The 27,550-nt window shown below is 32.2% G+C and overlaps 1 protein-coding gene across 2 annotated transcripts in view; it reads right to left on the bottom strand.

Annotated features, from left to right (window-relative positions):
- Positions 1 to 25,722, bottom strand: part of LOC118205678 (mdm2-binding protein-like) — a 156,665-nt gene extending 130,943 nt beyond the window's left edge. For both annotated transcript variants that reach the window (XM_035377972.2, XM_085827615.1), the window contains exons 1-3: positions 25,610 to 25,722; positions 25,059 to 25,228; positions 21,053 to 21,153 (exon numbers count right to left, since the gene is read on the bottom strand). In XM_035377972.2, the coding sequence (XP_035233863.2) occupies positions 21,053 to 21,153; positions 25,059 to 25,228; positions 25,610 to 25,640 (302 nt within the window). In that variant the 5' untranslated portion in view covers positions 25,641 to 25,722. The remainder of the gene's footprint in view (positions 1 to 21,052; positions 21,154 to 25,058; positions 25,229 to 25,609) is intronic.
- Between the last annotated feature and the right edge of the window lie 1,828 nt (positions 25,723 to 27,550).

Raw genomic sequence — 27,550 nt, 5'->3', positions numbered from 1 at the left:
ACGTCAAGCTCTGCAACTAGAATTACCCGTTCTAGAATTAACATTATAGAGGAAATGGAAAAACGACTGTCTATATGGATTGACGACGAAACTGAACGCAATATGCCATTAAGCCAATCTATCATAATGCCTTCTTGACAAAAAGGCAGAAAATTGGAAACCCAGAATAGACTGAATGATCTGACTGAGAATTTTATTTGTTTTTAAAAGTATATGCGTTTATATTGTTTTTATTTTTGTAAGAAATAAATGTTTGATTTTATTTTTATTAAAAAAACATTATTAAATTTAATGCCTAACCATTTTTTATCCGTCTTCCCCTAACCCCATTATTTACATGTTAAGATAGCCTCGCTTAGCGCTGTTTCGCATTACGCTCTACTTCGATGGAACGTATTCCCCGCGTTAAGCGGGGTCTTACTGTACTCAGGTTACCAAAAATGACCCAACAATTTTGAATTACAGCACATGCCATTTAATTTGCGGTCAATGTTATCATTGGGAAATAGTAGTCAAACTGCCAAAGTATTACCTGTTTGCATACAAAAAAATGGAAAATACATTGCTTATTTTGATAATATGATCAAATTATAGAATATATTTGTTTTAATCTGATATAGAATCATCAAATAAAATCAAAATAGATTACAGTCAAAAGTCGTTGATCCGGACTCGTCGGGACTTCGGCGATTCTGGATTATAGATCATCAGTTTAAATCTCGTAAGATGGCATGCAGAAATTCTAAAATTTAAAATATGAAATTGTAATTTATGAAATAAAGAACAATTATGATCTAAAGGGTATCAAAATTTACAAAAAAAAAAAAAAAAAAAAAAACTTAATATTTATTTGTTTACTTTATTAAACATTTCTTTAAAAGTAAGTTGTTTAAGTTGCTTCGTTTTATGTGATTATTTATACTTTCTCTTTAATTCTATAAACAGACATAATTTCTTGTTCAGTTACAAAGTTCCGCTGTTCAAGTCCCGTTAATTGCTGTGCCGAGAATACCGACTAACTTGTCAATCGAAACTTTTTCGTTTTCACTAACCTCTCTGTCACATTCTTCGTGTCTTTATCTATTTTTTGCAGCAATTCCACTTTTTGTTTGATGGACATCGAAACACACTTTCATTCTGTACGATCCTTTGGGAGCTCCAGAATCGGAAATTCTATTTGACATAATCGAAAGTTCAAGTTTACTTTTATAATATTGCTCATACAGTCTGCAAAAAATAATAAGCCGGATCCAATTCGAAAATTAAGGAACAATGCAATCATCAACATTAACTGAAATAGATAATTAAATAATTTTAGCTTATACCGTCCGTTATACATAAAATGCGCACGCGAAAACGTATTCTGTGCTTGCGCACACGCATATACGCAGACGTAAAAGGTCTTACGCGCACGCATAAACGCCTATGCCCATGTGTCAACGCGGCGCATGCGCAGAAAGTTTTTAGCTTTGAGGTCCGGATTATAGATCATTCCGGATTATGGGTGTCCGAATTAACGACTTTTGACTGTATAAAAATTACCAAATGACAGAAAAATGTCACATGTCACCAAGTAAAGAATTAAGTCACCAAACTGCTTGATTTTAATTTTAGTCAAACATTTAAAATCAGGCAAAAAAAGAAACTTAGTATGGGATAAATTTTGAAGGCGATCACAACTGGGTCTTTCTTCTTGAGTAATAAATAATTTCTACATAATTTTTCCCCTCTTTGTGAAAAAAAAATTCTGTACTCTCTGATTAGCTACTCAATCCTACGAAGAATAAACAAGCCAAGTGCTGTGCTATAAAACTCGCTGATTGATAAAATCAACTACTTATTACATTCAAAGTTCCAGTAAGAAAAATAATTACATACTAATCAATTGAAATCCTGCAGTTTATTAAACTTATTTCTGTCATTGATAAAACTCAGATTAACAAAAGAATATCCTTTGTGTACCTAATTAAATCAGTTTGTGGTTCATATGTGTAACTTATCGCTGATCGTGTCTTATTTACTGTTCAAGCATCTAATGCAATGCTTCAATGAAAAAGGTTTGACTGATATTTTTCTACCAATCCACAGTCCTATTACAGCTTGGCACAAAAAGAACAAATATACTCACTACAAAAAGAAACGCTGATAAAAAAAAGTGCTGGTTGAATTTTAAATATGCAAATTCATGAATATTTAAGCAGGCATGTGGTATGTGCATACATGAGTTGCCATATAAATACTTCTTGGTGACATAGTGAGTTGCCATATAACTAGTTTGGCAATAAACTGTTGCCTCATCAATACTTTTTCATAATTTTCAGTGAATTGCAGATAATCAGACAGTATTTTTATTATCATAACACAAAACATATAACTTATGCTCATTTTTACAAATAATAATAGTAATAAAAATTTTATCACTGACACTAAAAAAATATTTTTATAACACTTAAAACACATGTAATTCACCCTCACATTTGCATTGAATCACTTTTCAAATAATGCATAGATGCTTATAATGTTAAAAAAACATGTCAAATGTTAGATTTTTGAACCATAACATACATAACTTATAACACACACATAGAACTAATTTTCCCTTTTGTGGCATGCAAAGTCAGCTGTTTAAAAGATACAAGTGCAAAGTCAATGATATAAGTGCAAAGTCAGAGATCTGGAATTGAAATTTCAGCGATTATGGATTATGGAAATTTCCAAATTGTAGATCATCCATTAAATCTAGTAAAGATGGCATGCAGAAATTAGAAAATTAAAAACATAAGATTATTTTATGAAATAATGAAACATTTATGACTTTAAGAGAATCAAAATTTACACACACACAAAAAAAAGCTCAATATTGATTTGTTTTTATTAAGCATTTCTTTAAATATAAGCTATTTCATTTTTGTGCTAATACTTTCTTTTTTAATGTCTTTATAGTTCAGTTACAGAGTTCTACTGCTAAAGTCCTGTAAGTGCCGTGCCAAAAATTCTTACTTAACTATCAACTGGAATCTTGCCATTGTCGAAAATATCTTTGTTCTTATCGGTAGAGACTTTAAAATCCAAATCCTTTCAGTTTTTATTTATATTTTTAATTTTTACTTTGATTTATTTTACTCAAATCATAGGTTCTAACAAGAACAAAGATATGAACACTTCACCCCATACTTGCACTATTAAGAAGTAATGTATCTTACTAAATTTTCAGTGAGCAGAGTCGGTGAAATTTATGAAAACACATTGCTGTAAGTTATCTCCAAGTGGAATTAATACCAGAAATGAAAGTGAATTTACAGGTAAGTAAACAAATTCAAAATAGAAACGGGAAAAAAAATTAATCTGGTAAGTTATCATCACTGCACAGAAGCTCATCTATAAGACAAATAAATATCTTAACCACGCAAAACAAAAAAATTAAAATAATAAATAAATAAATAACACTTTTATCATTGCCTGCACAACTGGAAATTAGCTATGGATCTGCACAAATCATTGTGCATCAAGACTTAGATTACCATAAAATGTGTACACGAAAGTAAACTGATTGAAATAAGATAAAATGGCTTCAGAAACACAGAGAAAGCCCTTTTCAGAAGAAATACACTGCCACACTCCTGCATGATAAAAGTGATCTATTAAACTGTTCAAAATTAACCCCTTACTCGTCGCAAAATTTTGACAAAATTTATTCAAAAATCATTAATTTTTTATTAATGTTTTTAATGCTTATGAAATTTAAAATAAATTCATATAAAAAACACTATATTTTTCGCTAAATTTAACATTTTTTAAAAATATGTAACGTTTTTTATTAAGTTACCTTCTTTTACTTTATATTTGGCTTTCCTCTTACACCCAAGCTAGACAGAAAAATTTCAATATAGGCCTTTAAGATTACACGTAAATTTTGAAGAGAGAAAAATCATGCACATGTAAATTACACACACTATTATCTGCAAATGGTAAGGCTTTTATTCAACATCAATAATAGCTGTAATATTTTTCAAAAATTAATAATTTTTCTGGGTATCGTAAAGTTTGAAACATGATATGCACAGTCCTACATTGCAATCTTTACAATAATACCTTGTTTTTCTCCTAATTCATTTTCCATTTGCATTCTTCTTTGATGAACACACTTTACATTCTCTGGAAGGGTTTTCTTTTCTTTTCTTTTTCTTTTTTTTTTTTTTTTCTGTAGGTGGTACAGGTTCCAAAAAATGTCGTCCAAATAAACAATTTGATGGCGTTTTACTCGATGGATGACCTCGTCTTGAAAAACTAATAAAAGTATGGTATTTGTCAATTATTTCATCGATTAAATCCAGTCTAAACTTTAGATGTGACTTTTTTCACCTATTTTTTTATAAACTTGAAAAGCATTGAAAACGGCTTGGTCTAAAAGGTGAAAGAATATTTTTTTATAATATTTTTCCCCACCGTTTCTTGCTATTTGATAACTAGAAAGATACTGATCTATCAGATCCACACCTCCCATTGTTTTATTGTAGTCAATTACTACCTTTGGTTTTGTTTTCAGTTTTTTACTTTGGGTCATTACATCGATAGTTTCAGAATCGTGAAAAGATGATAACATTGTTACTTCCTTTTTATCTTTCCATTTGAGAGCGAGGATTTTGCCGCGTCTAAATGATATAACTTCGCCAGTTTTTAATTTTTTATTTTTCAATGCTAAAGGTAAATCTTTTTTGTTCTGTCTAACAGTTCCAACCACATCTGTTTGATAAGTCAAAAAGATATCACATAATTCTGGTGAAGTATAATAATTATCTAAGGTGATGCAGTAAGCTTGTTTCAGTAACGGCATCATCAGAGTCATAACAACTTGTGAAGGTACCAAGAGAGATCGGAATTTAGGATGAAACAAAGTACCTTTCCCGGTATATATGATAAATGACCACATATAACCAGAAATAGATTCACTTAGCATGTATATTTTGATACCAAATTTTGCTTTTTTCAAGGGTTTGCATTGGCACCAGGATAAACGTCCTTTGTACAACATCAGCGTTTCATCTATGGTAATATCTCTTTATGGAGTAATTGCTTTTTGATATACTTTATTCAGATGCTCACAGATAGGCCAAATTTTGTAGCGTTTCGGGTTAGGATGATTTTCTGGATCATAAAAATCATTGTTCACAAAATGCAAGTATTTTTTTATTTCACAGTATCGATTATATGATCTTATCTTACAGAAAAAAGGAGTTTCTACTGACTGATATTTTCTTAGTCCAATACATGCTTTCTTCAAGTTTTTTTACAATACCTTGTACAACTGAAAGTGCAAGGAGCAAATGGATTTCATATGCCGATACAGGTTTCCATTCTCTTCTACCTTTCAGTTTCCTTTTCCCAACAACATTACCTGATTGCTCAGCATAACAATTAGTCTCTTTTACAATTACATCCACTATTTCATCATTTATAAAATGTTCATAATACTGTAAAATGCCTGCACTGGCTTCAAATGAAATATTCACGTCAGGCAACAATTTGAACTGAAAATGTGGAGCACCAATATCTGGGACATCCGACATAATTTGGTTCCATTGGCGCCCTGGTTAAAGTTGTGCGGTATCGTCACTGTCTTCAGAATCCGATACTTCAGAATCAAAAGCATCTGAAAAAAAGCTGCCTTCTGAATCACTTCCCGATTCTTCAAGACTTAAATCCTCTTGTTCACTTGAACTACTTATTTTACGAACATTAAACATGAAAAAGTGATGAGCACTGAAACTGCATCCTTTCAAAACATGTTCTAACGGAAAAAATATTCTGAATCTACATACTACTGTTATCTAATTAACTTACAAGTATTGTGCTGCCATCTGTGTCAATAGAAATGATAAGGGTGCGATAAAATTTGGTATTCCTTGACCTTTTTATTGCAAAAGCAGAGCTCGTGTGAGATACAAGCGTGACAAAATTTATTCGTATTGGTTGCCCATACAAGACACAAGCACGACGAGTAAGGGGTTAATATAAATAAAAATATTATACGGAATCAGCCTTTACTCTTTTATGCACCATCACATTAAATACTAGTCCACTCAAAAGTCTTTAATCCGGATGTCTATAATCCGGAAAGATCAATAATCCGGACCTCAAAGCTACAAACTTTCTGCGCATGCGTTAATGCATGCGTGTTTAATGTATAATGGATGGTATAAGCTAAGCTAAAATTATCTAATTATCTATTTCAGTTAATGTTGCAGATTGTGTTGTTCCTCAATCTTCTATTTGGATTATTTTTTGCAGACTGTTAGAGCAATTTTATAAAAAGTAAGTTTGAACTTTCGATTATGTCAAAAAGAATTTCGGATTCTGGAGCTCCCAAAGGATCTACAAAGCAAAAGCATGTTTCGATGTCCATCAAACAAAAAGTGAAATTGCCGCAAGAAATGGATAAAGGCATGAAGAAAGTGACAGAGAGATGATTTGTTTCTTTAATCATTCCGAAATCTGCTTATCAATTTCACACTGCACTACGGGGGGGGGGGGGGCGCAATGAACTGGAAGTTGATCTGTCAGCACTATCCTCATCAGGGCAGATGTTTTTATTTATTCGGCTTATAATTCCTTACTAAATGTAGTGTTTCATCTCGATGTACTCCAATATTATTTAAATGATTTAAATCAATTTCCTCATCATTATAAATATCACTAATACACATAAAATAGTTTTCTGGTTGCAATTTTCTAATTTCGACTATGCGTAATGTATGCTTTACGCATGCGCGCGTTGAAAGAAATGTTTAATAAAGTAAACAAATAAATATTAAGCTATTTTTTGTAAATTTTAAAGAATGCATTTATTCTATTGTGGTTTATGCACTGTCAGCGAAGTAGATTTAATTAAATCCAATAAGTTTAAATGAAATGCAAGAAAAAATGTGTATAATTTAATATTCCGTACAAGGAAGTCATGTGGTGTACACATCAGTTTTTTTTTTTTTTGTAGATTTTGATACCCTTTAGATCACAATTGCTCTTTATTTCATAAATTACGATTTCATATTTTTAATTGTATAATTTCTGCATGCCATCGTACCAGATTTAAACTGATGATCTATAATCCGGAAAAATCGATAATCCGGAATCGCTGAAGTCGCAATGAGTCCAGATTAAAGACTTTTGACTGTAATGAACTTTTTACATATTTTGAAACATTTCTGCTTTATGGCAGTATAATACCTCACAACTTAACATAAATCATTTTTATATGTGCCATTCTAAATTCATAATCTAACAACTATCAAATAAAAAAACACGCAACTCAAATTAAAATTATATAAACTCGTTACTGCTAAAAAATACACAATTAAGTATGCATGATCTTCCAAGAAATAATTCACACTACAGCAGTGCAAAATTTTTAAAAGACACAAACTTTGAAATATTGTCACATATTATATCACTGCATTATTAAAGGCAATAATTTCTCCACATTTGGAGACGGTGTTAATATAGATATAATAAAAGGTGTGCCCATAAAGTAACCAGACAATTTCTTATAAATAAGAAAAAGATTACTGATCTCCAAATAAATTTATCTCCTTGAAAATAATAGCCTATACAATTTTTGATAGTCTTCTGTTATGAAGAATTTCAGAATGTACTTCTTCAGAAATGTATGTATGTACACACATGTGTATGTATTTGTGTGTGTGCGTATACATATGCATATGTGCACTTATATACATACAAGCATACATTTCTGAATCTGGTCCTGATAACAGAAGAGTACGCAATTTTTCCAATTTCTTCAGATCATTAAAAACACTGTTTATAGGTGTAGGAACCACTCACAAAATGCACATAAGGCTTGATTTAATATCTGAGAAGTTATTCAAATCTCTGATCTTTCATATCCACTTTAAGCTCCGAAAAAAAGAAAGAAAAAAAAAAAAAAAAAAAAACAGCTGGCAATAAATTAGAAGAATATGGTGGGTGATTTATCACTGCAATTGAATGCTTAGCACGATACTGTCATACAGGGAATGTTGTATGGAGCTTAGCATTACTGTGTAAAAGAAACCATTGCTCAGAATCAAAAAGTCTTCCTAACTTACCTTATCCTGTTTGTTAATCAAAAAAGCATCTTCCTGTAAAAATACTCAATCGATTGATTTATCGATTTTCAGGGACAACTTCATGACGAATAAGTCCTTTATAATCAAAAAATGCAATCAGCATTACCATAGTCTTTGATTTCGGCATCTGGGTGCGTGTGGAGGGTTTTTTTTTTTTTTTTTTTTTAAATTGGGAGAAGACAGTCCTTTACCCTGTGCACTTTCTCTTTTTGTTTCTGGGTCGTATTGTAGACATCAAGTCCCATCTCGTGCTACAATACAATTTAAGAAAGTGTTGTCCTGTCTTGCAGAAGTCAGCAAGTCTTCAGAGAAAGCTTTTCTGTTTTCTTTTTACTGTTCTATCAAAATCCAAGGCAAAAATCGAGCTAAACTTCCCTCATTTTCAGATTTTTCAATTAAAATTAACTTACAGCTTTCTTATGTCAAGCACGTCGGAAAGTTACCGAGTTGTTACATATCTATCAGCTTTTACCAAAGAGCAAATTTTCTCCACATTTCCTCATTCTTTGAAGTTGAAGGATGCCCCATCTTTGGTTCATCTTCAACACTTTCATACCAAAATTTACAGTGGTTACATTATAAGGTATCTCTCCTGCCTTCTTGGTGTGGTGGTCTTAAAAAGGGGGAGTATATAAGGTATTTCTCCCACCATCTTCGCGTGCCTTCGTGGTGTAGTGGCCTGCACGCGGGGCGCGTATTCCAGAGGTCCGCAGTTCGATTCCTGGCGAAGGCATTGCTAGTTTTTCATGACTCCTGCTTCCAAAAAATACCTAATGACTCTACATCCCTCATATATTTGTGTTCTTGATAATGATGTATCACCATATCCTGTTTGAATCATCTCTAATATTTTGGTAGCAGATTTACTTTATTTAAGGTAAATTTAAGGTATTTTATATTTTGGTAACAGATTGACTTTATAACAAAATTTAACTTTAAAATGTAGTTCCATCTCAAAGCAAACTTTTTTGTAAAACATCTTCTCACTAAATGAAAATGATTCAGGAATTTTGATATTCTGACGACAGAATAAGCAGCTTAAACAAAAGTTGAGATGTCACTCTTTTTGAATATACATTTATTCTTTTACTTTTTTTAATTTTATTGTTTGGTCTTTTAACTTGTTTGGTTATTTTATGGGTGCACCTTATATTTTCTTTTCTATGGATGAAAAATTATAAAAAAATTTTAGCACATGCACACATTAAGTTGTGCAGTAGTAAAATGCATCACAACATTCTCGGTAAAACGTAGCTGAAATTAAGTCATGAGGTACTTATAACAGAAGTGTATTTGGACTCGACATAATTTTAAGAAACAACAGAACTGATAGTATTCTTTATGACATATCCTGTATTATGTATATTGGTATTCATCTGTTTTATAATATTATGTCAATTACTTTATTTAACTTAAATAAAAATATAAAATAATTACTTGAATTAATTATACATTAACTTATACTCAATATTCCTCCACAGTTCCATTGGCAGTAGCTTGTCAATAAATGATTCAGTGGCAACCACTAGGTATAAACAGAAAATATACAAAATGGCAATCTACATCTTTCAAATCATTTCCTTCTAGTGGCTTATTTGGACAAATCACCATAACAGTAACATAATTTGTTTTCTTGAGAGATGCAAAACTTCATTGCATGTAATTATTCCACTACTAATTTTTTTACTGCAATTTTGAAAAAAGCAAATAGCTTGTTTCCAAGACTTGGCAAATCCTAGACAACAACCATTATAAAATTATATATATATACACCCAAGAACCATTACATTATGACCACCCTGTTAATAACATATAGGACCACCTTTAGCCCTCAAAACTGTCAGCACCCAGATTGGCATCGACTCCACAAGGTGCTGATAGGTACTATGAGGTATCTGGTACTCACCAACTGCTCCTGCAATTCCTACACATTGCAAAGGGGTAGCATGGCAGCACAATTTTGGTTTTCAGGTGGAACCACAAATGCTCGATTACAGTGTCTCCCAAAGTGTGCTGCGCATAGCCCCAGAGGTACAGGAAAAGTTTGGTAGGGGTATGTAATGTACAGGAAAAGTTAGGGGTATGTGTTGCACTGGAGTTTGTTGGGGGTATATGTTGCATCAGAGTTTGGTGGGGACAAAATGCTAAATCCATCGTTTGAACTTAGATGTGAACTTCAATGATTTCTTAATTATAGGTTTGAGTAAACAGATATATTCTCTCAGCTTATCGTTACAAGGCAAAGAAATGATGCCAGTCCCAAGTGTTATGGTGCCGTAGCATATTTTAGATTTAAGAAGAAAAATAAATGTAAAACAAGTTTCATAGTGTCGAAATCCCGTTTGGCTCCATTAAAAATGGTAACACTCCCTAGGCTTGAACTTTTGGGAACATTAATTTCTGCAAGATTAGGTTCGTATTTGCAATCGATATTTCCGCAGTTGGATAAGGGAAATATATTTTACTGGACTGATTCCCAAATTTGCATTCACTGGATCAAGGGATCTGCCAACGAGTGGAAACAATTTGTTAGAAATCGTGTGGTAGAAATCAAGGAGAAAACAATTTTAAACAACTGGTACTTTTGCAGTGGGAAGACAAACCCTGCTGATAAACTTACAAGGGGGATGGATGCTGAAGCTCTAATTAATGATAGTGATTGGTTTTCTGGGCCACCCTGGCTTTCAGAAGTAGATATTCGACATCACATAAACGAAATGAATACCGAAGCTGACTTGCAAAACGTTAGTGAAGAACGAAAATGTGTTACTTTGAAAACACTTGTGGAATCTACAGAACCGTTACTAAATCTTGAACTGTACGGAAATTTAACCAAAGTACTGGGAATAATGGCTTATGTTCTGCGCTTCGTGAACAACTGTAAATCCGTTCGTGAAAAGCAATCTGGTATGCTTACCGCCTATGAGTTACGGAAGGCTTCAGAATTTTAAAGGTGGTTAGCAAATGAAAACATAAGGTGGATGTTCAACCCGCCTGCTGCTCCACATCATGGTGGTATATGGGAGGCAGCTGTTAGATCTATGAAGCTGCATCTAAAGAAATGTGTTGGAACTCAAATTTTGACTTATGAAGAGTTTGTAACTCTAATTGCACAAATTGAAGCATGCTTAAATTCGAGGCCAATAACACCGGTCTCCAATGATCTCAATGATTTGACAGCTTTGACTCCTGAACACTTTATTATAGGGACTTCTTTAACAGCTGTTCCGTAACAAGATTTAACCGAAGTACGAGTGTCTCCATTGCAAAGATGGCAACTAACACAGCAGATGTTCCAAGGGTTTTGGAAGCGGTGGTCTAAAGAGTACCTGTACCAACTACAGCAGCGTAGCAAATGGAGACAGCCTAGCAGAAATATTCGTCTAAATGACTTGGTTCTCATTAAAGAAGATAATATACCTTCATTACGTTGGAAACTCGGGCGAGTAATAGAAGTGTTTCCCGGAAGAGACAATAATGTCCGAGTGGTTAGACTAAAAACTGTGCACGGGGACATTAAACGTCCTATTAAAAAACTGTGTCTTTTACCAGTTGAAGAACATTAACTTAAGTGTTTGGTTTATATTGAATATGTTTTATTTATTTTTTTTTTTTAATTTCTTATTGTACTAATAATTTTATTTGTTTGTTCTAGTTTAACCCTCATAGTTAACGTTTGAATATAGTAAGATATAAGATGTTTTGCTAGAAGATTGGTAAGTGTAACATGTAATTTTATACTTTTTGAAGGTTTTTGTATGTTTTCAGTTTCTATATTTTTCATTTACTTGTTTGCATATATTGAAGATTGTATTAAGATGAATGTAATTCATTGGGGGGGGGAGGATGTTTTGGCCTCCTTGGTGATTGCGGTGATTTGTGCCCAGAGGGCGCACCTCACAAAAAGTCAGTTGCGTTACAGAATGTAAGGGAAGCGGACACGCCAAAATGTGGGGCGTATTACCGCTAATTGAGGTAATTGCATGGTATCTGTCAGGTGGCAGAAAACTAGCATGATGTATCAATTCACATGCCAGGTGGCAGAATATGTCTATCATGTACATGCCAGGAGGCATAACGCTTGTAAACATGCCAGGTGGCATACGACTTGTAAATAAATGTACAGTAAAATATCTTGGTGCAATAGATCAAGGAACAAGCATCAATAATCTTCTGATCATTTGGATACGTACATTTTTTTTTTTTTTTTTGGTGACACCGGACTTGATTTGTGGAGATGAAGAATGGATGAAGAAAATTAGTGAGTTCATGACTGAAAAGCCAGGATTTAACGCGAAGAAATTCGAGGTAGGCCCTTTTTCATTTTTCGAGTTTTGAATAGAATTGTTGAATAAAAATCTTGGTGATTATTATAGTTGATAGAATCTAATGGTAAAATGGAGGCTATGAATAAGGCAAAGAAGTTGCGTACGGTGACGCGTAGCTTAACTACTAAGTTGATGAGTAAAATAGATTCTGCATTGTTAGAAGAGGGTGAAACAGCGGATGAGAAATTAAAAGAATTACTCGAAATGTTACTTGAAAAATCGCAGTTGTTGAAACAATACGATTCTGAGATTGAAAAACTTATAATTATGGAACAGGAGTTGGAAACAGAAGTAATTTCCGCGCAGGAACATCAGGAAAGAATTATAAGTTTTAAATGTAAAATTCAGGAAAAATTAAGAAAAAACGCGTGTAAAGTTGAATCTAGAAATTCTAGTGAGGAAACTATATCTCCGAAGTTGAAAACTTGTGAAGTTAATACTTTAAAATTGCCAAAATTAACGATTACAAAATATTACGGTGATCCTTGTTCTTGGCTTGAATTCTGGAATCAGTTTCGTAATTCCATTCACCAAAACGAAAGTCTCAGTTCGGTTGACAACTTTTGTTATTTAAAATCGCTTTTGGGAGGTTTAGCTTTAAATGCTATTAGTGGATTAACATTTACGGTTGATCTTTACAATATGGTAAATGGTAGTTTGGCGACATTTTGGAGGCGATAAAGGTTACTACCTGGCACTTTGGTAATAATGTGAGCAGTACTCAGTTCCGATTACGCATTATTTTGTGTGAGGGAAATGAGAGATCATGGGATATGTCATGTGATATTAATGGACGAATTACGGTTCTTTAATCGGAAAAGGGGGAAAATCGGGAAAAAATCTGGAAATTTTCTATTTGGCTTTATTCTGTGTTGTGTGAAACAGTATTCGTGAATTTTTGGATCCCATGGCCGTAACTAAAGTGAATTCGAAATGGGTATTTATGTATGTATTAATTTAATGTGTGTGCTCATTTATATTTTAAGTAGTGTTTTTGAATTTAATTATATTTTAATTAAATGATAGTTATTTTGTGAATTTTATGTTTGTAGGAATTTAGTATACGTTTTAGTTGAAGTAAACGTGCATGGAAATAATTTAAATATCTGACACTAAGTATTTGGAATGGTTGCGGTATGAATTCGTTGGTGACGTGTATAATGTAATAGATGATTTAGAGGTAAAAGTTTTTGGATATTTTATTTATTTTATATGTGGAAATGTTCATTACTTTTTCGCGATCAGGTAATTTCATATATGTTCTTTTTACCGGGTTTAAAGATTGAGAAAATTGTCATGTATTTTCGTGAAATTTTTCTAATTTATGAGAAAAAAGCAGTGTACATGGACATAGTGAAGAGTGTGCGCAATGCCATTTTTGTGCAATTCTGGGATGATTTTTTTTTAAGTAAAAATAAGTCGGCGTGTACATGGTTTAGTGATATGTTAATTAAATGATAGTTATTTTGTGAATTTTATGTTTGTAGGAATTTGGTATACATTTAAGTTGAAGTAAACGTGCATGGAAATAATTTAAATATTTGATACTAAGTATTTGTAATGCTTGAGGTATGAATTCGTTGGTGACGTGTATAATGTAATAGATGATTTAGAGGTAAAAGTTTTTGGATATTTTATTTATTTCATATGTGGAAATGTTCATATTTGGAAAGGGTAAATACTTTTTCGCGATCAGGTAATTTCATATATGTTCTTTTTACCGAGTTTAAAGATTGAGAAAATTGTCATGTATTTTCGTGAAATTTTTCTAATTTATGAGAAAAAAGCAGTGTACATTGATATAGTGAAGAGTGTGCGCAATGCCATTTTTGTGCAATTCTGGGATGTTTTTTTAAGTCAAAATAAGTCGACGTGTACATGGTTTAGTGATATTTTAATTAAATGATAGTTATTTTGTGAATTTTATGTTTGTAGGAATTTGGTACACGTTTAAGTTGAAGTAAACGTGCATGGAAATAATTTAAATTTTTGATACTAAGTATTTGTAATGCTTGTGGTATGAATTCGTTGGTGACGTGTATAATGTAATAGATGATTTAGAGGTAAAAGTTTTTGGATATTTTATTTATTTTATATGTGGAAATGTTCATATTTGGAAAGGGTAAATACTTTTTCGCGATCAGGTAATTTCATATATGTTCTTTTTACCGGGTTTAAAGATTGAGAAAATTGTCATGTATTTTCGTGAAATTTTTCTAATTTATGAGAAAAAAGCAGTGTACATGGATATAGTGAAGAGTGTGCGCAATGCCATTTTTGTGCAATTCTGCAATGTTTTTTTAAGTAAAAATAAGTCGGCGTGTACATGGTTTATGTGTATGTGTTATTTTGAAAAACGCATAAGGAGTATGGTATTGTGCACTTTTTCCCAATTTTGCAGTGAATATTTGTCATGATTAAGCAGTTTTGTTAGATAAAATTTCTAGCATAAGTGTAATTTGGCTAGTAGATTGTTGGAAGAAGTGTTCAGTAGATAAAAAGAAAAGAAACATGTCTTTACTTCGTGAAGACAAAATGGCGGCGGGAAAAATAAATAGAGGGTTGCTGTAGGAGAGTTGGTCGCCAAATTTTCGCCCAAATAACGCCAAGTTACCATAATGTAAAGATCAACCACATTTACTAGTGAAAACTATACGGTGGCCGTTGATATACTAAAAAACCGTTTCAGCAGAGATGACCTGCTAATTAATGCGCATATGAATAAATTGTTGAGTTTAGAACCTGTAAAATATTCCGGAAATACGGCTTCTTTGAGGAAGCTTTATGACGATATAGAAATATAAATAAGGAATTTAAATTCTTTAAATGTTACTAGTGGTTCTTATGGACATTTATTATCCCCTATTTTGTTAAAGTTAATACCCGAGAATTTAACTCTAGAATTCACTAGGAAAAGAAGTGATAAACAAAATTTTGATGTTAATGAACTACTAACGTTCTTGAAAACGGAAGTGGAATATAGGGAAACATCAATGATGTTAGCGCATTCTAAGAATTTTGATGTAAATGAAACATCAATACGAAACAAAAGTTCCCATCAAGGTTATCAAAATAAATCTATCATGCTTTCTAAAAGAAATGATTACAGTACGAATAAGCAAGGTGCTTCGGTATTAACTAGTCAAAGCGAAACTCCCTCTAAATACTTTCAAAATTCACATTTTAATCCAAATCGAAAGTTCTCTACCCCCCTAAGAAAGAGAATCAAAATGTCTGCGTATTTTGTTTATCTGCTTGTCATATGAATCATGATTGCGCACTTGATTTAAAGGCTCGCCGAAAGGCATTAATGGATCGAGGTTTATGTTTTATTTGCTTTTCAAAAGGGCATCCAAGGCGTTTCTGTGCTCATAAAGATGAAAAAATACAGACTGTGCAATGTCCAAGGTTTACATAATTCGTTAATATGTGACGCTGCATCGAAAGATTTAGAGACGGATACTTCCAATCAGACAAAACAAACGCCAATCCCTGAAGCTTCTCTTTTGCTCTTATGTAATGAAAATAATAACAAAATTAAACCACCGACTTCCGTTCTTTTACAGATGTTTTCGGCAACAGTTAGGTGTAAAGGGGGGAACGAAAAGGAATTATGTTGTATGCTAGATTCAGGGTCAACAAAGTCATTCATCTTACGAGAAGTGGTTGATTCACTGGGGTTGAAAATTATTAATAAAGAAGCGCTTATTATTTTCACATTTGGATGCAAAGATGCAAAAGAGCGCATGTATGATATCGTAGAAATCGTATTGCAAAATGTAAGCCATCCCAGTAAAAAGAAAAAAATTAATGCAATAGTCATTGATTCTATAACACTAGGGCAAGTAAAAGTTCCTTCTCGGTGGATACGAAAGATGGCGTTTGAGAAGGGAATAGAATTAGCAGATGCTGGTACGAGTGACGAAATTCAAGTATTAATAGGTTCGGATTATATTTGGGAAATTTTAGGAGAACGAAACGTGAAAATTTGTAAAAAATTAGCCGCAACAGAAAGCACTTTTGGTTTTGTGATTCAAGGCAAGGACGAAGGATCAAAGTGTAAGGACGCAAGAGTTAATCATATAACCGTTGTAAATGAGGACTTAGATTATGAAAGAGTTAAAAAATTATGGGAATTAGAAGCAATTGGGATAAGTTCGGATAAAGAAATATCTCTATCAGATAAAAAAATTTTAAGAGTCATTTGAACGAAATACAACTTACAAGAATAAAAGGTATGAAACTCGATTATTGTGGAAAGAGGGTGTTGAAGGTTTAAATAACAATTATGAAATCGCGAAACAGCGTTTACAATTTTTAAATAATAAGTTTCAGAAAAATAGCGAGCTATATTTAAAATATAATGAGATAATTAATGAACACTTGAGAGATGGTATAGTGGAACGGGTAGATACGTATTTAAATAGTAGTTTGAAAACGGGGTATTACATGCCTCATCACGCGGTAGTGCGCGAGCAGAAGGATTCTACAAAGGTTCGAATAGTTTTTGACGCTTCTTCTAAAAGTAAGGGAAATTTATCACTTAATGATTGTTTGGAAAGCGGACCTAATTTAAATCCTGATTTGCTAAAGATTATCATTAAATTCAGGGTACATTCAATTGCGTTTTGTGCCGACATTCAGCGTGCATTTTTAGAGGTAGGCTTAGCTAAAGAAGATAGGGATTTTTTAAAGTTTTTGTGGATAAATGAAGAAGAGTCAAATCTCGATCACAGTAATCCCAACTTACAAGTTCTCCAACACAATCGAGTTCCTTTCGGGGTCAAGTGTTCACCTTATTTATTAACAGCTACAGTAAGACTGCATTTAAAAAAGTATGAAGATGCCTACGATGAGGCATGCAGTATGTTAAAAGAGCTTTACGTAGATGATTTAATTTCTGGGACAGTTAATGTAGCAAAGGCATTACATTTAAGCAAGGACATGATTTTCATTCTTAGCGAGGCCAGTATGAATCTACGTAGATGGGTTTCAAACTCACCTGAGCTGAATGAACTATGGAAACTTAATGGAACTGACTCTCGTGAAACATCTGAAGACTCTTTGGTACCGTTGAAAGTTTTAGGTCTTATCTGGGACAATGTCAATGATAATTTGAAAATAGATGTATCTCAATTTGAGAAGTTACAAAATCTCAAAGTAACTAAACGCATCATTTTAGCATATGGTATGCTCTTTGATCCCTTAGGAATTATGAATCCATTTACTGTTCGAATTAAACTCTTAATGCAAACTATGTGGGAAAAGGGTTTTCAGTGGGATGAAAGTGTTCCCCTTTATACAGAATTCATATTTAAAGAATGGTTAAAAGAAGTTGAAAAAATGAAGTTTTTCGAAATTCCCAGACAGTACTTCAGTGATATGTGTTGGAAGTTTATAAAAGTTCACATATTTTCTGATGCCAGTCCCAAGTGTTATGGTGCCGTAGCATATTTTAGATTTAAGAAGAAAAATAAATGTAAAACAAGTTTCATAGTGTCGAAATCTCGTTTGGCTCCATTAAAAAGGGTAACACTCCCTAGGCTTGAACTTTTGGGAACATTAATTTCTGCAAGATTAGGTTCGTATTTGCAATCGATATTTCCGCAGTTGGATAAGGGAAATATATTTTACTGGACTGATTCCCAAATTTGCATTCACTGGATCAAGGGATCTGCCAACGAGTGGAAACAATTTGTTAGAAATCGTGTGGTAGAAATCAAGGAGAAAACAATTTTAAACAACTGGTACTTTTGCAGTGGGAAGACAAACCCTGCTGATAAACTTACAAGGGGGATGGATGCTGAAGCTCTAATTAATGATAGTGATTGGTTTTCTGGGCCACCCTGGCTTTCAGAAGTAGATATTCGACATCACATAAACGAAATGAATACCGAAGCTGACTTGCAAAACGTTAGTGAAGAACGAAAATGTGTTACTTTGAAAACACTTGTGGAATCTACAGAACCGTTACTAAATCTTGAACTGTATGGAAATTTAACCAAAGTACTGGGAATAATGGCTTATGTTCTGTGCTTCGTGAACAACTGTAAATCCGTTCGTGAAAAGCAATCTGGTATGCTTACCGCCTATGAGTTACGGAAGGCTTCAGAATTTCAAAGGTGGTTAGCAAATGAAAACATAAGGTGGATATTCAACCCGCCTGCTGCTCCACATCATGGTGGTATATGAGAGGCAGCTGTCAGATCTATGAAGTTGCATCTAAAGAAAATGTGTTGGAACTCAAATTTTGACTTATGAAGAGTTTGTAACTCTAATTGCACAAATTGAAGCATGCTTAAATTCGAAGCCAATAACACCGGTCTCCAATGATCCCAATGATTTGACAGCTTTGACTCCTGGACACTTTATTATAGGGACTTCTTTAACAGCTGTTCCGGAACAAGATTTAACCGAAGTACGAGTGTCTCCATTGCAAAGATGGCAACTAACACAGCAGATGTTCCAAGGGTTTTGGAAGCGGTGGTCAAAGAGTACCTGTACCAACTACAGCAGCATAGCAAATGGAAACAGCATAGCAGAAATATTTGTCTAAATGACTTGGTTCTCATTAAGAAGATAATATGCCTTCATTACGTTGGAAACTCGGGCGAGTAATAGAAGCGTTTCCTGGAAGAGACAATAATGTCCGAGTGGTTAGACTAAAATCTGTGCACGGGGACATTAAACGTCCTATTACCAAACTGTGTCTTTTACCAGTTGAAGAACATTAACTTAAGTGTTTGGTTTATATTGAATATGTTTTATTTTTTTTATTTCTTATTGTACTAATAATTTTGTTTGTTTGTTCTAGTTTAACCCTCATAGTTAACATTTCAATATAGTAAGATATAAGATGTTTTGCTAGAAGATTGGTAAGTGTAACATGTAATTTTATACTTTTTGAAGGTTTTTGTATGTTTTCAGTTTCTATACTTTTCATTTACTTGTTTGCATATATTGAAGATTGTATTAAGATGAATGTAATTCATCGGAGGGGAGGATGTTTTGGCCTCCTCGGTGATTGCGGTGATTTGTGCCCAGAGGACGCACCGCACAAAAAGTCAGTTGCGTTACAGAACGTTAGGGAAGTGGACACGCCAAAATGTTGGGCGTATTACCGCTAATTGAGGTAATTGCATCGTATCTGTCAGGTGGCAGAAAACTAGTATGATGTATCAATTCACATGCCAAGTGGCAGAATATGTCTATCATGTACATGCCAGGAGGCATAACGCTTGTAAACATGCCAGGTGGCATACGACTTGTAAATAAATTGTAAGTAAATGTACAGTAAAATATCTTGGTGCAATAGATCAAGGAACAAGCATCAACAACCTTCTGATCATTTGGATACGTACATACTCCGACATCAGCCATGCACCCACAGTGGTTTTGTTCCTGGATGAGCTCATTGTTATAGATGGAGGGTGGTCATAATGCAATGGCTCTTCAGTGTATATGTAATGAAATGAAATACAGTATAAAGTCCGAGATCCAGACTCGCTGGGACTTTGCCGTTTCCGGATTTGGGATTTTTCCGGGTATTAGATCATCAATTTAAAGCTAGTGAGGTGGCATACAAAAAAAATTTTAATTAAAAATATGAAATCATGATTTATGAAATAATGAAGCATTTATGATGTAAAGGGTATCAAAATTTACAAAAAAAAAAAAAAAAAAAAAAAAAAAAAAAAAAGGCTTAATTGTTTACTTTATTAAACATTTCTTTGAATGTAAATTAAGTTGCTTCATTTTTTGTGCCTATACTTTCTCTTCAACTCTATAGACAGACATAATTTCTTGTTCTATTACAAAGTTCCACTATTCAAGCCTCTATTTGCTGTGTCGAGAATTCGAACTAACTTGTAAATCAAAATTTTTCATTTTCAATAACCTCTCATCACTTTTTCTTCACTACCAGTAATGGTTTTTTCTGGATCTAGAACCATACTACAGATTTCGCCTCTGTTAAATAATCGATGATTGGAGCATTGCCATCGCAATGAAAAACTTCTGTTATATCATCTTTACTTATTACCGCTTCTCCTCATTTCTTTACAAAATTCATTAACTGGAAAAGCAGATATGCAGCTATGGAGCCAAATTATTGATCACAAAAATTTATGCCAAAATTATTATTTCTTCAATAACGAGGTATTTTTATTTAGTGTCCAAGTGAAATTAAGAATTGGGATTCTTCACATGGTTTCTTATGGGGGAAAAATCAAATGTGCATACGTAAAGCATTAAAAAAAACTTTGCTGGTGGCTTTAAGATCCGGATTTTAAAACATTCCAGATATTGGACGTCTGGATCTTGGACTTTGTACTGTATATGGTTACAAATAACAATGCAAATAAATGGTTGCAAAAGCTAAATAGCTTTTTTTTTAAATTATCACTGACAATAATATAAAGGTGCCATTATTGGCAAGTTTCAGTCTATGAATAACAAAGATATTAGTTAATACATAAGTACCAAAATAAACTGATATCCTTAATTATATGCATTTAAATATACATATTAATACTGATCTTTAAAGATTCAAACAACGTAATGGAATAGAAAGGCTATAACATATTTAATATTTGTACTCACTCATCTTCACTTCCAATCTCTCTGCTTAAGCAAGCTTTCAAACATGAAGAAATAGCATTTCTATCAGCACATTTTGCATTTATTTCTTTCCAAACCAAATCCTTAAAAAATAATTTTTCTATATTTTAAATAACTTTTGAATGTATTTAAATATTTCTTATTACAAAAAATTTTTTTTTAAAGTATACATAGAAAATTATGAGAATATCACAGTTCAAAATAAGTTCATATTTGTTATATTAGAACTAGAGTGTGTAAAAAGTTATAATTTAACTTCTCTTAACCCTGCATTTGGCACATAGTTCATCGTGCACCTGTTTCGTATAGGCGAGCAGTTGATATCTGTCAAGAATGCACCTAATATCCAATGACAGAATTTTACATAGACTTCCCCCTAAAAAACGCTAGAGAGGATAAGGTGTCTGATACAGAGTAGAAAACTAAAAAGAAAATAGCTTAATATACTAAGAATGTTTTTGCATTGCAAAAGACAAAGATCTATCTTTTCTTTAGATCATTTTAAGTATGTGATCCTCTTTATGTAGAATGCCCTCATTTCGTGAAAGCAAAAATTATAAAACCAAGCCAATGTCCAATATTTTTCTCAATTTATTCCATACTGTATTTATTTCAAAGCCATAACAAAATGCATTTTTAATTCACACATAGATTTAAAATAAAAATTTAATAATAGCCCAGGCCAGTATTTAAAATAATGATAATACAAAAGTGAAACTTTAAGTTTGCTTCCAATCCAGAAGCTAAAATGGGATATTAGATGCAAAGAATTATGGATATTTTTAGAATAGAAAATTACTTCCTAATTATTATTAATTATATTTCTAAGTTCCATAGAGCCTAGTTTTATACAATCCATTTTGGCTGATCTTTGGAATATGGTAACAGGTAGTTTGGCAACATTCTGGAGGCGATTTTGGTAATAATGTGAGAAGTACTCAGTTCTGATTATGCATTATTTTGCGTAAGAGAAATGAGAGATCATGAGATATGTCATGTGACATTAATGGACGAATTACAATTCTTTAATCGGAAAAGGGGGTAAAATTTGGAAAAATATCTGTAGTAATATATTATTTTGTATTAAGCTTCATTGTGTGCTGTGTGAAATAATGTTGATTAATTTTCGGATTGCATGGCGCTATGTAAAGTGAATTCTAAATTTTTAATGCATTTATCTGATAATAATAAAAAGTTGAGATTGTGTGAAAGGAAGGATATTACAGATAAGTTTGAATGGCGGTGCAAGAAATCTGGTGAAAATGGACACTTTGTGAAACTTAGTGTAAGGAAGGGTACGTGGTTTGCTGAAAGTAGTTTGAGTATGGGTGAAATTTTATTAATTTCTTATTACTGGGTGAATAGACTGCCAGTTGACTACTGGATTTCGGATTTAGAAATTAGCAGTAGTACTGCAGCCGATTGGAACTCTTTCTGTACGGAAGTGTGCGTGCCACGTAATGAAGATTAGGTAAGTTAGTATTTTTAATCATTTGAGGATATTATTTTTATGTATAGTTCTAAATGTAAGGAGTAAATAAATTAATATGGTATTATGGAAAATTGTTATTAGCAATGATTTAGTTTAAAGTAATTAGGATTGTAATCTAATTTTTATTAATTTAATGTATGTGCTTATTTATATTTTAAGTAGTGTTTTTTAATTTAATGATCGTGATTTTGTGAGTTATATGTTTGTAGTATTTTGGAATACGTTTGAGTAGAATACGTTGAGTATTTTCATGAAATTTTTCTAATTTATGAGAAAAAAGCAGTGTACATGGATATAGTGAAGAGTGTGCGCAATGCCATTTTTGTGCAATTCTGGGATGTTTCTTTAAGTAAAAATAAGTCGACGTGTACATGGTTTAGTGATATTTTAATTAAATGATAGTTATTTTGTGAATTTTATGTTTGTAGCAATTTGGTATACGTTTCAGTTGAAGTAAACGTGTATGGAAATAATTTAAATATTTAACACTAAGTATTTGTAACTATTTTTAATGTTTGCGTTAAAAATTTGTTGGTGACGTTTATAATATAATAGATAATTTAGAGGTAAAAGTTTTTGGATATTTTATTTATTTTATACGTGGAAATGTTCATCCTTGGAAAGGGTATATACTTTTTCGCGATCAGGTAATTTCATATATGTGCTTTTTACCGAGTTTAAAGATTCAGAAAATTTTCCTGCATTTTCGTGCAAATTTTTGTAATTTATGAGAAAATAGCAGTATTTTTGTGCAATTCTGGGATTTTTTTTAAGTAAAAATAAGTCTACATGTAAATGTTTATGTGTATGTGCTATTCTGAAAAATGCGCAAGGAGTTTGTGATTGTGCACTTTTTCCCAATTTTGCAGTTAATATTTGTCATGATTAAGCAGTTTTGTTACATAAAATTTCTAGCATAAGTGTAATTCGGCTAGTAGATTGTTGGGAAAAGTGTTGAGTAAATAAAAAGAAAAGAAACATGTCTTTACTTCGTGAAGACAAAATGGCGGCGAAAAAAAAATAGAGGGTTGCTGTAGCAGAGTTGGACGCCAAATTTTCGCCAAGTTACCATAATCCAAAGATCAACTTAAATTTTACCTACAAGTTTAAAACCAAGAAATAAAAAAGTCATGACAGTTTAATTAAAATTATAATTTGTACTAAACATATTGATAACTTTTCCAATACATTAAGTTACTACCTTTAAAAAAATTATACTGTCATTTTTCCCAAGTCAAAAGAATCCAGTTTAGAGATATCTAAAGAAATAAATTAACCCTATAATACAGACAAAAAAATGAAAATACAGTGTCTCACAAAAGTGTTTGCGTACTAGTAATTTGTACAAAAAGCGCTATAACTGGAAACTGAGTTCGAATATAAAGCCCAATATTTTTTCATATCATTTCGATGTGACTTTGAATCAAACCAACCTTTTTTAATACCGACTTATTTTCTTTTTCTAAAATTCAAAATGTAAGGATTAATAAAACACAATTAAAATTGTTAATAATAATTTTTAAAATATTAATAAAACACACCACAAAATTGATCATACAACCCCAACGTTTTCCTAAAATTATCTCCCACTTTTTTATTTTTGCATTTTGGTGATGTTAAGAAATTGTTTGGCTTTATTTTTTGCTCGCTTACTTCGTTATATTTTACTTAATGTTTAAAGAATGCTCACAGTCGTAAGGAAACATCGAACAGTATTTGAAAATTTATCATTTTTTCAGGATGGAAATTTGGTTCTGGATATCACTAAATTAGTAAATCTATCTCATTCTGTGGTGCAGCACATTTGAAAGCTGTTATAAATATTGTAGTACATACTACAAAATACTAACTTGCACAAATCCTGCAGTATGTACTATAAAACACTACAGTATTTACTAATATGTGCAGATTTCTTTTAAGTGTATGAAGACCTCTATGAGGTAACTTTTCTGTTACTGTTTTAATATGTTCATAAAATAATTAATGTTGTTTCGTCAAGAGAAATCTATAGATATTATTAAATATTTACATTCTAAAATATTAATTTTTATTAATGAATAAAGCAATATTTCACTGAAACTCATAAGTGCACAAACACTTTTGCGAGCCACTGTATATCTAATATAGAATGTAATGTTTTGGTTCAAGGTGGGTTAGTAATAGCCCTTTCATTCTAAACTGTTTAATCTCCAGTAAAAATACTTTAAAATTTTTTAGAATCATGGGAAAAAAATACTGTAATAATTAATAATAATAATGATAATTAAATGTAAAAATAATATGTGTGTGTGTTCAAAATGAAAATTCTAATATAGTCTTCTTTATTAGTTTAAGTTTCTTAAGGAAATATTATCCTATTTTCATGGTTTCTTAAAACAAGTGTACGTGCTTTTTTCAATACAGACCAAATCTGAAAGATTGTACAGAAAACACAAGGTTAAAAAAAAAAAAAAAATCTTTTATGTGTTTAATAAACAACAAGCTTACAATACTTACTTCTTCAGGGTCAGAAAAAGAATTCAAAACATATATGTATGTTGCACTGCACTTTAACAAGGATAAAATATGACTGGAAAAATGTAAACAGTAATTCTGCTCCTGCGTATTAAGTAACAATGTATTAATGTAATCAGCAACCAAAATCTCTTCTTTATTTGTGACTGCACCTGAAAAATTTATAAATAAATCAACGAATGAATATACACTAGAAGATATGAAATACTTGGAATGTTAAATAAAGTAGACAAGCTCTATAAATAACTTAGCATGAAAGTAACTAGTGCATATATAACTCCTTTTTCTCTGAACATAAAAAACAGCTGTTAAAATATACAACAATTGAAATATCAAAAGCTATTAACAAAATTAAAATATCAAAAGCTACGCTAAAATAAAAAATGCATTAAAGAACTTCTAACGCTAACAGATCATAAGATACAGTTTTTTTTATTATTTTATAAAGATTACATTAAATTTGAAAAAATATAAGCACATATTTTATATAATATTAATAATCCTTTAATTTAAACAATTCAAAAGAAAATAACCTCGACAGATATATAAAAAAAAGTGTTCCATCGAAGTGAGATTTGTTGCCGCCGAAAAACTCGAAATTCATATCAAACTCCGTGTTATTGTTGCCATCATTAGTTCCCTTTATGTATCTATGGTACTGTACTAGATTCAAGAAGGATAAAAAATATATCTATAATATTCTAACCTTCTTAGTTCCATTTTATTTCTTACATTTCTCAAAAATTAGAATTGATAGAAAAACTACAAAATAAATTCATACGGTAATGAGATTATTTCTATCGCGGTTGATGTTAGTATTTTTTTTCTTTTTTCTTTTTTAATGGCGGGCACTAGCCATTTTTAAGTTTTCGCTCCTACTAAGGTCTGGTACTCAGAAAAAGAAAGTTTCCGGTTGTCGCAAGAATATAAAAGAGTTCCATAAACAATCTGATACATAGAAAATTCGATGTTGATGATCCTTGAGTTGGCCTTGGATTATCGCGCGTAGGTAAATAAATAAAAAGAAAACGCAAATAAAAAAAATGAAAATACAGGTCCCAATTAACCATTAGACATAATACTGAAAAGCAAGTCAGAAAAGGAAATATTGCAAGGAAGTCAGGAATAATAATAATTGGGAAATAAGTCAGAATGCTGCTTAGAAATACAAAAGCCATCACCGAGTGAATACATGCATATGTACAAGAAATTGTGCAGGAAATAAGTTCATGCCGGAAAATTGTTGTTGCAGAGAAGGGTTGCAAAAAGGCCGGAGGCCGCTGGTTCTCGTTAAGTATTAGGTATCCACAGTTTAATGCTTTTCAATAAAAGTGTGCGTTAATAATTCAGAAAATCTTCCACAGTATTAATCTGCAAACCTTCGTGACCATTGATTAACACCAGATAGTTCGCATGCATAAGTATTTATTTTTGAATTTTTTTCAGGGCCTTTGTTATGTCACTTTTTGACACAATACACCAAGCGCGTGATGTTTAAGTTAGAATCGGATCAATGATGGCGACAGGGCTTAATTTCTAGAATTAGAAGTGCTGGAGCATTATGGATGACTGTGAACAACTGTAAAGAGGTAAATAGAAAGTTCATAAATTATTAAATTAATTATAAATAGTTCATTTCGAAGTCAAACAACAAAAATCAGCTTTATATTTTCAAACTTTTCACAGGACTAGTTTCGATGGTTTTACCGAACCACCATCCTCAGCTGGAAAACCGCAAATGAACAAGATAGGAAATAATGATTAGATAAGATAAGAAAGCCTGGACAAGAATAAGCAAGTGGCGCCATCTGTTGGTGAAACCAGAACTAAAACATAATTTCTTTAAAGGTCGAAGGCAAAGATGGATTGGAATTAGGATCGTTAACTAGAACAGAAAGATTTTTTTTAATGTGAAATGCCTCTAGAAAATCCAGTTCTCCAATGGAAGATGTTTTTTGAATAATTTTGGCAGCAGAAAAATTGAAAGTGTGATTTTCGGACCAACAATGTTGAGCAACAGAAGACTTCTGTGTTTCCTTTTTCCTAACATATGCCTCATGTTCCTTGACGCGAAATTTTAAGGCTCTCCTAGTTTGGCCAATGTAAATCAATCACACTGGCAAGGAATAGATGAGGAATTTGTTTGCTAGAAAGAACTGGCTTTCCTATTTTATGTCTAAAATTATAGGAAAGCTTAGCTATGATTTTGGTTACATATTTCAAGTCACCCTTTAGGATTCGAGAAATGCAGTTAAAATCTGTCGATAGACTAATTAGAACGGAAGATATCGAATTATTCTTTTTTTACTCTAACATGGCTCCAGAAGTTTAACGGATAATTAAAATAAAATCTGTTTCAAACACAGTCTCGAAATTTAATACGCAGATGCCTCCTAACCAGATATTCTAATAGTAGAAAATGCGTAGCCCTTAAACCCACAAAACAGTCTACTAAATACGCAACTCTAAATTAT

Source organism: Stegodyphus dumicola, chromosome 12 (genome assembly GCF_044657685.1).
Source record: "Stegodyphus dumicola isolate Sdum_Otavi_A_Nest chromosome 12, ASM4465768v1".
Lineage (NCBI taxonomy): Eukaryota > Metazoa > Arthropoda > Arachnida > Araneae > Eresidae > Stegodyphus > Stegodyphus dumicola.
Note: the sequence above shows the minus strand (reverse complement) of the source record. Positions and strands in the feature narration are given on the sequence as shown.